Here is a 15,382-nt window from a genome sequence, read left to right as displayed (position 1 = left end):
TTTTTTTTTTTGTTTTTGAGTCCCTAGTTGTAGGCTTAAAAATAAAATCTTTGCATTTTGATTCATTTGTTCCTGTACTTTTTTGACAATCCCATTCCCCTTTTCAAATTAACAATTTTTAATTATCTTGTAACTATATTATTCTTACCTGCAATTTCAAGTTTAACCCTTTTGCTGTGTAGTTCGGATATATCCGAATAAACATTTATACCCACTTACTGCGAAATTTAGATTTACCATATGGCTTCCAAAAAAATTTCCCTCTAATGCAACATGCGAGAATTTTTCCCTGTACTTGAAACAATCATCAAACCTGCATGCATGCCATCTGTGTTCTATGCTGTGAAATCTGGATGTTTATATGCCTCATTACAAAATTGCCAACTTTGCAGGAACACATATCAAATCTATATAAAGACAGCTTCTTTATATCTTGGATATTGTTATCTAAATAATTTTGTTTATATTTTGTAATGATTTTGGCCTATTATTGACTTTTGTGCCATTTACTGTAGAACACTTTTCTTCTAATTTTCCTCAATGTTTTTTGTTTAAATCACTATTTTCAATATTTAATATGGTTTTTAAAGAATATTACTGTCAAGTATACAAAATACGGCTTCTTTCAATATTGAAAAAGTAATATAAAGGGTTAAATTCATACTTTTATTTTTTGGTGGATAATTGACACTTTTTGGGAATCAGCCTGAAAATTAATTGTACAGTGAAGGGTTGAAGGAGTTAAAGCACTAATAATGTTTCATAAAGCATATACATTACTTATTTTTAAGTTGAAAAATTCAAATGGTCATACAAAACCTCTCAACATAGCAGAAAAGAATGTATATTTACATTACTGTTCACATAAAGCATATTTTCTATTTAGTTCTACTAATCTTTCTAGTTTTGTTCTTTGTTTTTAAAAGCAATGAAATATTTGTTTGCTTAGCTACCTTAATAACATAAATAAATTGAAGATAAAACTACTTCCGTAGTGTACACAACTTCTCTAACTCCTCGATATAATTATGTAACACCAAGTTTTTATAATGTTTCTAACTGAACCTTAACTTCCATAAGACATTTTAATGAAATATAACATTTATAACCTATAACCTACAACAGACATGAGAGTGTTATTTTAAGTGATATGATTTTTTGATACATTGTTTACTTTAGTAAATACATATTTTACTGTAGTTACACAAATAATCAGCATTTTTATATAATACCAACGTACATAAGATCACACCTACTGGCATAATACCGATATATAACTGGATTGGAATTACAAACACTAACTAAAGTGTCCTAGTATAAATACACACTTAAAATTAGACTGTTGGCAATAAACCAACTTAAAAAACTTTTTATTTATTACTTCCATGACATTATTTGAGCAAATGCTCTTTTAATAGCCGGAAATTACCCTTTTGGTTCATGACAAACTCCTGCAAGACATTGTGAAACAAAATAATAAACAATATAAGAATACACAAGAAAAGAATGAAACACAAAATATAAACATGAGAATTAAACAATACAGTAATGACAATATAACAAAGCTGAAGAAAACAGCGATGAACTCTTGATAAAAATTAGAGAAATGAAAAATGATTAAAGCTATAAAAGAAGGATAAAAAACAGTTAATAAGAATAAGTTTAAAAACACTGAAAGAAATAACTTAAACGATTTTAAACGCAAAAAATGAAGGTTATTTCAAAGATTTTAAAAAGCTGAACCATTTGCTAATATAAAAAGGGCTTACATAATCTAATTTGAAAGAGATTTCATTTTAGATTTTGATTCTTTGATTGGTATAGTGGGAGTAAATACTTTAAAGTGCTCAATGGAATGATCATCTTTGTTGAATTGTTAGGCTAAAGGATTATCCTGATCTTTTATTGAAATGCTACATATGTATTCTCATGTGTGTTTAGTGAGCATAGGACTAGTTTTTTTACAGTTGTTATAAAAAATACAATAAATTAAACATTTTTATGTACAGGTGAAATGGCCGTTAACAGAATAGGCTGATTGATGGCTCTTAATATATGTTCTATGATCAATGTAAAAGCAAGTGTTGCATCTGATCCTCTGACAAATGTATGTACCTTACAGATTTGAGTATCATCTGATGGTTGTATGTTGTTTGAAAGTTGACTATGGATAAGTACATCTTTAATGTTAATGTCTCATTTATAAAAAAATTAAGTTTATTGGAGAACAATGATGTTATGTGTTAAATGGGTGATACTTAAACATAAGAGGAATGCATTTATGATCACTGGCAGTAGAAGTGTTGGATGAAGTGATGTTAGACACATGTTCATGGAATCTCAATTTTTCAGTATGTTGGTGTTATAATACCTGATACGATTTAAGTTAGGGAATCCTTGAAAAGCTAACTCTAAAATTTGTTATTGGTATGTAGATAATCTTAAGTATGATGAAGAAGAGAAGTAGGATAGCCATATTTCTGATATTAATGAACAGTTCAGCTTTTTATATTTGTAGAATAACACTCTTTTAATGTTTTTAAAACTAAGTTATTTCTTTAAACTTCTTCTTATTAAGCATTTTAAAGCACTTGCCCTATGACATGCCCTTTTCAAAACCAACTGAAGAATCATAATAAAAAACAAAATCATTTCCAAATTAGTTTGTATAAGATCTTTTGTATTAACAAATGGTTCAGCTTTTTCTAATATTTCAAATAATCTTCATTTATTGCTTTTAAGCTTGTTTAAGTTATTTGTTTCAATGTTTTTCAAACCTATTCCTATTAACTGTTTTTTATATCTTTAACCATTTTGCACTTCCCTGATTTTTATCAATAGCTCACTTTTTTTTAGCCTTGTTATACAGTCATTACTACTTGTTAAATTCTCATGTTCATGTTTTGTGTTACATTCTTTTCTTGTGTATTTTTATATTGTTAAAGTTTTGTTTCGATTCTCTTGCAGCAGTTTGTCATTAACCAACAGGTTTGTTCCTGGCTTGAAAAAGAACACTTACTTGAAATATTGCCAAGAAAATATAAAAGAAAACAAGCTTTTTAAAGTGATTTAACCTCAACAGTCTAATTTCTTTATTTTAGCACCTTCACATATTTCTCTTTCTTGGTAGGTACATACTTGTGTTTATGTTTATACCTATTAATTTAATTATCTCTTGAAATAATAATCTATTGCTCATTTTCTTGTATTACATTTACAAAGAATTTCTGTTCTATTATTCTGTTTACTTCTGTTATGTAGCCTATTTGATTATTTGTTTAAATATGATAAGGAAATTGTTTAAATAAATAAGCATTTGTTCCACTATTTTTTTGTTCTTTCCATACATGTTCCATTCTGTTGTGTCTGATGTAAGCCTAAAGCTGAAATGTAACACATATAAAAAAAATATTTTTTAGAATCAAAGAAAGCATTTGTATGCAATAAGTAATTTTATCCCAAATTATGTTGTCATGTAAATTTGTTCTTAAACTTATTTCTGTACTACTTACAGTGAAATGTGTAGCATTTTCTCACTTTTAACATTTACAGAAATGTAACGTTGAAATTAAACCTTTATGAACATAAACATAATTGCTAAATTAATTAAAGAAGCTAGTTTTTTTTGAGCTTGGAAGTTTGGAAATTTTAAAATCCTTGAGCAATATTATTGGGTTACTTTAAGGCCACTTTTCTTCTCCATAACACATTAACATCTAATTGATGGTAGCTTCAAAGAGTACAAATGAAAATAGTGTGACTTCAAGCCACATGAATGGCAAGATCATTAAAACTAACTGTAATACAGCTTTTATGTCTATGGTGTTTCCAATCAGAAATATAAATATATTCTGACTCTGTAACTATAGGAATCAAATGTATTTCTGGAAGTGAGTACTATGCTGCTGTTTAGAATCTGGAATTATTTCCTTTTTTATCTTATATTATAACAAACTATTATCAATATGATTTTTAATTTATCCAAAAAGGTTTAAAAGCAAAATTTGGTATAACTGAGTTTAATACTTTCACTACCTAAATCAAATATATATGAATGTGAGAAAGAAAGTTGTGACCTTGAGTTTAAATATGGATGTCTTTTTTCATAAATAGGGCAGATGTAACATTTTTAAGAGAACAACTAAGAAATTTATTATAATTAGAAAATATCAAGGAGATAATTTATAACATTTTGTCCATATAAAACAAGCAGTTGAGCTTAATGTTTGTGATTTTATCAGAATGTTACCTGCTTCATCTTATTAATATACATTTTTTCAGCATAAAAAGCTACATCAATGCACTTTGAATGCAACTATGAAAAACAATAGCAACTGATATGCTTGATAAAATATAATAAAGGAATATCCAATAATTACTATTTATTTTACTTGCACTTAATTTACTAACTTATCTACCAGCATTCCTAAACAATGTATACAAATTTGATTTAGGAACATATTTCTAGGAACTTCTGATACTAAGAATTCACTTAAGATTATAATTAAGATAAATACAAAACAAGAAACTTGGGGGAAATGTCAAGTATGGAAGTCAGTGACCTTCAGTAGCATCATGAGTATCTACAGCAGTTCACTATAACAACAGTGAAGTGTTTAGGATGGTTTACAATTAATACTTAGAATACTGATCACATCCATGTATGATTAACCTTAATCCCAGAATTCTTAATCTTGTGCCATTAATCTATTTTCTTTAAGATAAAAATAAAATTTATTTTTCATTTCTTCTAATTATTTTTTATGTGAAAAATGTAAAATTGTATTTTTAATCTACTTTATTATGTTAACATTTTCTTAAATCAAAGATATATTTCCAATAATACTTACCTTGACTCATTACTTATTAACTCTTTCAACACGGGCTTGGTCAATTTGACCGACCACGTGACTTCTTTGTACTCTTTATAGATTTAATACTTCTAACTTTCAATATTGTGTGTATATCTTCATAAAATTTGGCAGTCTTTCAGTTGCAAAGTAATTTTTCATGTTAAAATTAAAAATACTTTTCCTCATCTCAAAAATCTCAAATTTCCTTTGTGTAATCCCTAAAACCTCCTACATGCATTTCAAACGTTTTTTTTTAGTAAAATTTATAGTTTATCTTTTATTTTCTCTACCCTACCTCAAAACAGGATCAGACAATTTGACCAACCTTGTAACCACCAAAAGAGAAATTGAAATAAACCTAAATTAAAATTTTTTTCTTTCTAAAATGACTTCAAATTGTAACATGAAACTACATTTGTTTATCCTAAGTAGCTCTAAGTCCGTAACATTATATATATCTATTTATAATTAAATTTTATTGTTTTGTTGCTCTTTGAACCATGTCTAACTATTATTCACATCATTATAAGTTGTAAATCATTTGTGGGAACGTGCAGCTCCCGTTACACTAACGAATTACATTACCCACGGGCTGCTCACATGTGTACCTCATGACACATTTTTATTATGATATTATCACTATTTATTTTACCTAATCTAATCTTAACTAACCTAAAAGGATCCCTATTTTTACATTTTAGTTACTTTTAAAACTATACATAAAGTATAAGTATGAAAAACAAGAAATAAAATACTTAACCAATCTTCTTTTTTCTTGCTGTCAGTTTTCGAGGAGAGTTAACCCTCATTTTCTATACTAATAGAGAGTAATGCACTTAATAATTTTTATTTAATTAAATAATGCACCAAAAAATATAGAGTAATAACATTCAAAAAGTAGACAAATTCACTTACCTCTCAAAATTTTTCTAGCTTTCTAACTGTGCGACAAGAGCCATTACAAATTCACCCAAGCTAGCCGTTAACTTTCCCATGGGAACGATGTTGGTACTCTGACATCTAACTGTTCAGAACACATTGTCTGAGCAATAACGATTTTATAGAGAGTATTTTACGTTTAATTTCATACATTTTCAAGGGGTGGTGGATAAAATAGGGATGATGACATGCTAAGACAAAAATGTGTCAAGTGAGTCACACAAGTGGAAATTCAGGATTTTCTTGATATTTCCTTGTAGAATTAAGAATTTAAAACTTGTATACTATTAGAATATGGTTTATTAGCTAAGATTCTATGCTATTCTAATTGGTATAGTGTAAACAAAAAGTAGTTTAATAAAATTTTTAATGTAAGACACTAAAACCTTGTGTCATGAGCAACAAAGGATACCCATGGTTATAGGGTTAATCAACTACCAGGGTTTCTTCCTTTGCCCATCTAAGCATTGTTCTGATTTTTGCTCACTTGCTCCAGTTTTTTATACTCCACTTAATTGGCAATATTTGTCTTATGATACTCTCCACCTATGCCAATGTGCCCACTATCCTGGTACTGTATAAATGCACTTCATTCAGTTTGTGTTATCACGTTCTTGATATTGACTCAATCCACAGTCTCTAACACTGGCTCTTAATGGAGAAAACAGGTGGGAGAGTGTGAATGGAAGTAAGTATTATTGGAAATACATTTTCAATTTAAGAAAATGTTAACTTCCAAAACATACTTACCTTCACTCACACTACAGCTAGAATCCCACATTGAGAAGGTGGAGGGGTTGGTGAGGGCATTATCCATACAGAAAGCGTCCGTATAGGTCATGAGTGTGATAATAGAAGATTGGCACCCTAGGTGGGGAACCACACTACATGGTCTCTATGTCCAACACTGGTGGCTAGGGCAATTGGGCTGCAAGATATATATATATGCTTATGAGTGGATCCCAACCTGTAGCCGTAGAATGACGTGTTTCGAGCCACCAGAATCATGACAGGAAGGTAAGCAAAATCAAAGTGGACAACCTTCTCCTCAACCTGAAGAAGTCTGAAAGGCAACACCCCAGGCTCAGAATGACAGGATCTTGTTGCCTTATACAACATCAGGAGACAGAACTCATCCGAAGTGGAATTATGAACACTCATCCTCACTCCCTAACCATGTGGGCAAGGTAAATTGGGTAAAGTGAGGAGTGCATGGAAAAACTGTGCTCAACCAAGGACCCAGGATGGGACCATTCTGCATTCAGAATTACAAGTTGCCAATGGACCCAATTCCATGAACAATGTACTGAACCAACATTTAATAAATAAAAAAAAAAAAAAGTAGGCTCACGAGTAGGCTCGTGCCTCTCTGTCCAACATTTGGGAAAAAACATCCAGGGACCCAGATAGAAGGGCCCCCAACTTCATCTTCTTCTCCAAGAGTGGAGGAAATTCACACTAACACTCTGGAGGAAAAGCCTCTGTCCACCACCCCAGTGACTGGAAGCCAGGTGTAGTAAAGATTCCCTAGCTCCACTAGTAGAATCTGGGGGGTAACGCACATTGGGAACTCTTGAGGAACAAGCGAACTACATTCCCTAAATATTTAAAAGCAAACTAACCCCAATTCATTCAATCCAATTATTGACAGGGATAGGCAGGATCCCCTTATGCTTCACTCATGATAGTCCATGAGTGGCTGTACAGCAAAATACAGTAATACCACCCAGTAGGCCTCTAGATGGTTTTATGGAACACCTCATTTCTATGGAGCCTGTTGCAACCTAGATAATGTAAAATGAATTTGTGGTTGCTAGTGCAAAATTGGTTTGATAAAAGCACACCTGCCTGGGCAACACTCGCCACAGAGTGGATCCTGTGAAAACAAGGTAAGGAACCCCAAAAGGTAAAGAATAGATAAGCATAGCAATGAAAGTACTCACACCTCTGTATAATCTAGCAGAAGTGGTTAAGATAGCTATAGGGGGTAGTCAAACATCCTCAGATGAAGATACTGCCAGATCATGCAAATAACACGAGATAAAAGATTGGGGGAGGTCCACATACCAGCCTGCACAATGTCCTCCAGCAAGCAATTCAACTAAATTGCTAAGGGCACAGAAATGTGACAAATTCGATTAGATGAGACTAACAGAAGAATCCTTGCCTTCAAAGAGAGCCCAGAGTAAGCAATATGAAACATTTTTTTACCCACCTCATCAATGTAACTGGGGATAAATCTGGGAAATGATCCCAATGAATAAAAAGTTATTGTCTAGCATATTTAAAGGCATTAGTGTGGGCAACAAAATCTTCAAGACCCTCACTGGACATATCAAATGACTGAAGTCTAATTGGTCATAGAAGTGAGAAATAGTGATTAGATGAATCAGTGTAAATGAATTATACCCTACAGTGTCTTAGGGAAGAATAACCGGACTGAGGATGTAGGTAGCATGATAAAGCATCCTGTGCACAATCAGTGTAAATCACTTTGACCGGAGATGTCTGTAGGTCAACAGCAATGAAAAATAAACCTTCGAGTAAAGGTGAGACATGGTATATGAGGCTAAGTTCACAGATGACATTGAGATAGGGCATGTATTATAACCTTAACATACCAAATAGGTAACTGAAATGGTCATTTGGGACTTGAGGAAGCCAGAGAGTACTGAGGACACAAAGAAATTCTGTCTCAAGTATCAAACAGTAACTGATAAGGATGCCTTATACAGAACAATTGTGGAAGATGCTAAACCTTAGTCTAAGAGTCAGATCAAAAAACAAATTATGGTTGGCAATTCTGAAGTGGGTTCAACCTCCTTTCAATACACCATTGCCGAAACTTGTGCCATTTCCATTAATAAAGGTCCATCTGGGGACTAAGCAAAGCCTGAGAGAGATACATATCAACCCTAGAAATCAAACCACGATGCTGTGCAAAAGACTGCATAACCTTTATGCCTGAAGCTTGAGCTTCTGGATAGCCAGGTGTACCATGTCAGGTCATGGCTGCCTTCACAGAAAAGCCCAAAGAGGAAGGGGAAGAGGTGGGCACTCCCGAAGGTAATGCACAAGCAGAACAGGACCCAACGATGAGTTGGAGCAAATCACAGATAGTACTATAGGTAATATATGACTTGAAGGGAAGTCCTAATGTTGTTATCCTGTCCCATCCTGGCAGAATGCATCCATTGTGAAAGCCCAAAGGTGAGGTACTGGAGTCCAAATTGCCAGTAGTTGGGTGTACAATGAGTGGTCAATTCACCAATCATTAGTGTTTCAAAATGAAAGCCAATCCAACAAAAAACCTTGTGATGCAACATCTATTCTGCTGGGAGAATCTGTTTGGGTCGATACAATGCGATCATCACCTGTGTAACATGGCAAGCTAGAAGGGTGATATGATAGGAGTGGTCCTTAGAAATGAGATCTAAGGTTTGAAAACAAGGAGCCCTGGACCAAGTGCACTCTTAATGGGGAATGCAAAACACCACCATGGAATTAGAGTGAAGCTTGACAATGTTCCCCTTAACAAGTCCAGACCATGAGGCATTGCCTTTTGAAGAGCAAGGAGGACTAAAATGTTATGTAGGTAAGCATAGACATCCATGTGTAGATCCTGGAATTCCTGACTGTTGGGATATGCATCACATCAAGGCGAGGTATCTGTGATAAGATAGATTTCTAGATGAGATGGTGGCAGAGGAACCCATATCTTAGTATTGTCCCAACTTAACAATCCCTGGAGATCGAAGAATGATCCTGAATAAGGAAACTGGGGAAGCCAGTGAATCAATGTTTATGATCCATAAAGACCATAGAAAGGATATCTTGTGTGCATGAGGGATTAAAGTTAGATCCACGTTCCCAAAAGAGAAAGAACCACCCGTGTAGTGGGAGAAGGAGAGGGGAGTAAGAGTCTGGCTTCCTGTTCCTCCAGCATGAAGTGAGATGGGAGTTGGCTGTGCCTGACTGAGAAATACGATAAAAAAAAAACCAGACTGACGACATATTGAGCTGGAACAAGGATAGATTTTTCAGCTCTGAAAATGAAGCCTGCCTTGGTTGTTACTGAAAGTAGAAACAGGGTGTGACGTATTGACAATCAACGAGACGGTCTTCAACAATGTAAGTCCATAAACTTACCACTGTCCCACAGGGGGACTGAGAAGGCAACAGAATAAATAATGGTGCAGAAAAAGAGGCAATAAAAATTCTCTTCAGTGTGTCCAAGAACACTCTCATTTGCAGTTTCAAAGCCCCCTAGAGAAACACCATTGAACCAAATATATGTTTCCACTGACAGTCTCAATTAAGAGTGATTATTATTTCCAGAACAGAGGTAAATCAGGCCTTATCTCAACTCTGACATCTAGTGTTGCACAATAATTATGTGTGTGTGTGTGGGGGGGTTTTTTATTTTTTATGAAAATCAACTAGTTGACACTAAGAATGCTCAAAATATCTCCTACGACTGTAGTAGGGTGAGACCCATTAGTGAACACTTTGTGAAGACAAAGTAATAGCATTGTTTGAGTGAGGTGCTTTTACACAGTACCAAGATAGAAGGCATATTGATGTAGATGGAGAATGTCATGAGATGAATATTGCCAAGGGTAATTAAGTGGGGTATAAAAGACTGGAGTAAGCAAGAATAAATCAGATCAATGCTTAGATGGGCAAAGGAAGAAACCCTGGCAGTCAAGTAATAGCTGTAATGTGAGGAGGTATGTTTTGGAATTAATACTTTTAGGTCATTTTTATTTGTATTCATTTTTTATTATTTCTTATAACTTATTATAAATATTTATTGCATTTATTTTTATGCAATTATAATTAACAATGTTTTTGTTCTTTATTCAAACTCCTTCTTTTACCTGATATTTTCTGTAGCTTTATTTTAGTTTCTATATTAATTTTGAAATTTCTCTACTCCCCACCCCCCATTTACTAATCATTCTGGTCTTCGCACTCCTATTTCCTGCCTTATTCCTATCTTTTTGTATACTGAAAATCAGCCAAACCTGCAACATTCTTACAAAAAGCCAATCCAAACATTTCTGTGTTATCATGGTGCACTGCTGTAGATATCAATAATATCACTGAATATCACCAACAGTTACTCAACACTTAACATTATTCCAAATTAAATTCTAAAAAAAAAGGAAATTTTCCTTTCAAAGATGCCCAAGTTATTGAGTTTCTTCCTTTTTATCAATATATTACAATCATGACCTTATGTAATACCTAGTATTACATGACTTGTGCATTTTTTATGGGGTTTTTGAAACAAACTTACAAGTACACACACACACACATACACATAAACATGAAGTCATGAATTTACAATTGAAATGTAAATTTCCTAATGCTTGTAAATATTTTAAAATTGTTTAAAAATGTATTTACAATACCTTAAGCAACTTGATGCAGAAATGACAATAGAAAAAATATAAAACATAAAAAATATCCCTAGGGTTCCAAAAACTGCTTCATAGTATTCCATTTCTGAAAAAAAAAAAGATAAAAATTAAGCAATGTTAGTTCAGAATCGAAATATGAATCAAAATAACACATGTATAGATGTAAGATCACCATTACCAAAAGAAATGAAAAAATATAATGATGTTGAACTGAAACCAAAGATTTATTTCTTCTTTAAAAACCAAATTTTTTGGGGGAAAAAATACTATGTAAAATTCAAGTTATTTTCTTAAAATATACGTTCATCTATTATTATGAAACCTACATGACTTTTGCAGTTTCTGTATTTTGATTTTGGTTAAACTTTTAAGCTGAAAAATTAATGTTAATTATCACTTAAATAATATCTGGAAGCAAACACACTATGAAATAAAGATGGATATGGCATACAAACTTAACTGTATTCAATAATTCACTGGCATATTTAACTTGTGTAAAACCATTTTTTGAAAATTATCAGTTTAGGAAGTATATTAAACAGTAAATTTGCATATGTTTTATTACCTGTAAACTTTATTTTCATCAACTACATTTTAAGAAGTATTATAACCTAGTACATTTCTAGTATTTCTATGAATGTAACTGAAACAATAAGCCAGCTTGAGGATCCAGCAGTTGAATCACATTTTGTCTCACACAAAAATGACAAAACGTATTTGCATGTGTAACATTAATATTGTAATATATGGTAGATTTTTCATCATTTACGTTGTGTTAATCAACCTAAACCTGTGTTTAAAAGGTTTAACAAACAGAAGCCTTTAAGAAGACCAACACCAACCATTGTACAAGACCAAAGATATACCAACCGAACAATTCTTGACTTAGCTTGAAGAGACAAATTCCAAGAAAACTTAGTAGCTTTAAAAGATGTATCACGAAAACTAAAAATTAAACTTATTCTAACAACTCTAAAATTTATAACGAAACTGTAGATAATAAATTCTTTCAATCATATCACATTCAGAAATCATCATCAGATAATTCAGGTTCACAGCCAGAATCATCGTCAGCTTGCACAAGTTAACTTGTCTCTTCAAGTGTGAAAACACTGGAGCAATACGATGCCGTTTTGTGTTTGTTTAATCACAAAAGTTAAACAATTATAACTGCAAGTATTACCAATGTTTTGAATAGTAGCATATGCCATGTTGGATACAAACTGGTGGCTCTGGTCGACATCTGGGTAGACTAGGAGTTGTCTATTGGTTTTGTGTGTGAATTGACAACATCAGTCTGACTTAGAAAAGTCAAAGTAAAATATGATGTACACGTGAAGAATAAAAATACTTTCATCCATCAAACAGTTTAAATATTGCATTTGTATAATCTCTAGAACCTCCAAAATGTGTATCTACAGTTTTTTCAGTATCCCTGGTATTTACTTTACTACAAACTGAAATAAATTAGCAATGTATGGTAAAATGAATACTTGATAACTCTGGCATTAAATACACAATACCATGTTGAATGGCACTCTGTAAAAGGTCATGACATGCACACTTCTACCTCCACCTGTGCACATGAGGTTCATGTCAAATTCTCTTTTAACATTTAAAACATATACACACTGACATTAAAAACAGCAGTAATATCTATTGTTTTTGGAATTAATTACCTATATATTCACTTTAATAAAATCACTAAAATGGTACTCATGAGTATTTATTAACACATTTAATAACAAGTATCACAATCAAAATAAATTCACCAAATGATTAGCCATTATCACAGTCTCCATTCATTACTGAGATAAATAATTTTCATTAAAAAGTAATCATAAATTCCAAAACTAAAATAAAAACCTTATCTTTTAGGCTAGTAATATTTTATATTGCTTCACAGACTAATCTACTGTCATTTCCATTTCTTTACACTTATAAACATTGTATTTAATTCAAAAATACAATAATAGCAAATTTTACAATTGAAAGTTCTGGTTTTAATGATTTTAATGTTTTGACCCATACTACTGGGTCATCATCAGGCTGATTGGGATACAAAAGACACAGTAGTGGTTGAATCACTATCACATTTTTCTCATGCTTATTTTGAATCATCAGCACTTTTGTTTCAGTTGAGTTAAATGCATAGAAAAATCATTAATGCAGCAACATATTCCAAAATCTTTGAAAGTTTCAACATGGTTAAACTGAGAAAATTTATATTTAAGTGAAAAATGCTTACTACGGCAAAAACACATTGGCATATTGCTCAAAAACTTAGTGCTTAAAAAGAACTGGTTAAAGAACAGCAGATTCATTTGCTATAATTAGAAGTGGAGAATTTAAAGTTTAATACGAGAAAGTGATGCCCCAAAAAAATCCAGATGGGAGGATAGCATCATTTCAAGAATTCCAACAACGAAAAAGTTTGGAAAAAAATCCTCAGATAAAAAAGCAGAAATAAAGAATATGCATGGAGTTAAAATCAGTAAAAGGACTGTTTTGAAAATGGTATGAGTGAAAATATCCACCCAAAAAGCTTAATATTTCATAAGTGAACAAGATCAAGTATTTAAACTTTCTAAATGGAAAAATGTGCAATGAACTGATAAACACTGAAAATGTTCATACAGTGGATTTCTCTGTTTATTGTTAAGTACAAAGCTACACAATGGGCCATCTGTGCTGCATATACTGTGGGTACTGAAACCTGGTTTCTAATATTATAAGCTTTCACTCTTGCCACTGAGCCACCAAAGAGGGGAGACATGTAGAGGCATAACAACCTAGAATTTTAGCAAAATATAAAAAAAATTGTTTTGGATCTATAACAATGTGGGTTTCTTTACTGCTGCAAGAGTGAAAAATATTTTCATGCCTAATGTTGTAGTATTTTCCAACACACAAATTTCCCTCAGATTAAATAAGTAAGGTTTGCTAAATAGGAAGTCCAATGAATACATATTTGCCAAGTATGGGTTTACTTCACCTGAATTCTGAGCTTGTCACAAAGAAAAGGTCCACACACAAAAAGTACAAAACACAGCCCAAAGCAAATAAGATAAAGGCATGTATTTGTTATGAGAGTGTATAACTGATGATAGATTGTGTGAAAAGAAACCTTTATTAGTTCTCTCTCACCATTTTAGTATGAATTCAAGTATTACAAAAATGTAATCTAAAAGTTAAAACAACAGCAAAAAACCTTAAACTTAAAATTAAATGAACAGTTAAACTAAAAATCATGAAATCTAAAAGTCACAATCTTTATCTCAAGTAGTCTCACAACTCTAAATTCTATACTCCAAAATATTACAATCTATCTCACAGACTGCACAACATCTGTCTATTCTCTCTGGATCTCAGGGTTGAGGAAGCCCTAACCATGATTCATGAACAGAAAAGATAGTGGTCTCTTTCAAGACATCATGAATGAAATCATAGCTAGCCTTCTTGCAAGAGAATGTATTTAATGAATGAAGTTCGTTCCTTGTACAGCTAAAGTTAGAAGGAGTTAAGTTGCTTACTTGAATAGTTTTCAATATCTAAACTGAACACAAAGAAAACAGAAAATTTGAAAAATTTCTGTATCAACAAAGGGGAGTAAGCAAAAACCTGGTACTGTTCTGTGCCACAATGCTATCTGAAGAAAATATATCACAAAATCCTGAACTGACATGCAGAAAGTCAAATGGGAGATGTTTTATCTGCCCCAGCTTTAAATTTCGGCAGGAAGGTGTTTTAAAACATGATATTCTGAGGATATGATATAAAGGAGATATTGGAAGAAAAAATAAAAAAGCTAGTGACCTAAAAGTTAAGAAATGGCAAACTAAGCCTGAAGTTCCAATGCTAATACAATTAACCCTATTGACAAGTGTCACGGGTCAAAGACCATGTTATCGCATTTGTTGACTCGCATTCAAAATTTTATTCCACTACTATTTTATGAATTGATGTCAATAAATTTGGTATCAAACTGTAGATTGTAATTCAAATTTTAGAATTACACATCAGTTAATTTCTTAATTTAAAAGTAAATATAAAAACACCCCTAAGTATCAAATTTTGTTTGTCATGTGGTATGTTGAATGCAGCATCAGTTAAAATTATATGTTTGTGATGTCCAAATACAAAGTCTATAGTTTCTTATGAATT

General features: G+C 32.3%; 1 protein-coding gene across 1 annotated transcript in view; it reads right to left on the bottom strand.

Annotated features, from left to right (window-relative positions):
* LOC106466299 (SID1 transmembrane family member 1-like) overlaps positions 1–15,382 on the bottom strand; it is a 185,677-nt gene that overhangs the window by 118,880 nt on the left and 51,415 nt on the right. Inside the window, exon 8 of the mRNA XM_022394275.1 lies at positions 11,210–11,303. Coding sequence (XP_022249983.1) covers positions 11,210–11,303 — 94 coding nt within the window. The remainder of the gene's footprint in view (positions 1–11,209; positions 11,304–15,382) is intronic.

The sequence above is a fragment of the Limulus polyphemus genome, unplaced genomic scaffold, assembly GCF_000517525.1.
Source record: "Limulus polyphemus unplaced genomic scaffold, Limulus_polyphemus-2.1.2 Scaffold2215, whole genome shotgun sequence".
Classification (NCBI taxonomy): domain Eukaryota; kingdom Metazoa; phylum Arthropoda; class Merostomata; order Xiphosura; family Limulidae; genus Limulus; species Limulus polyphemus.
Note: the sequence above shows the minus strand (reverse complement) of the source record. Positions and strands in the feature narration are given on the sequence as shown.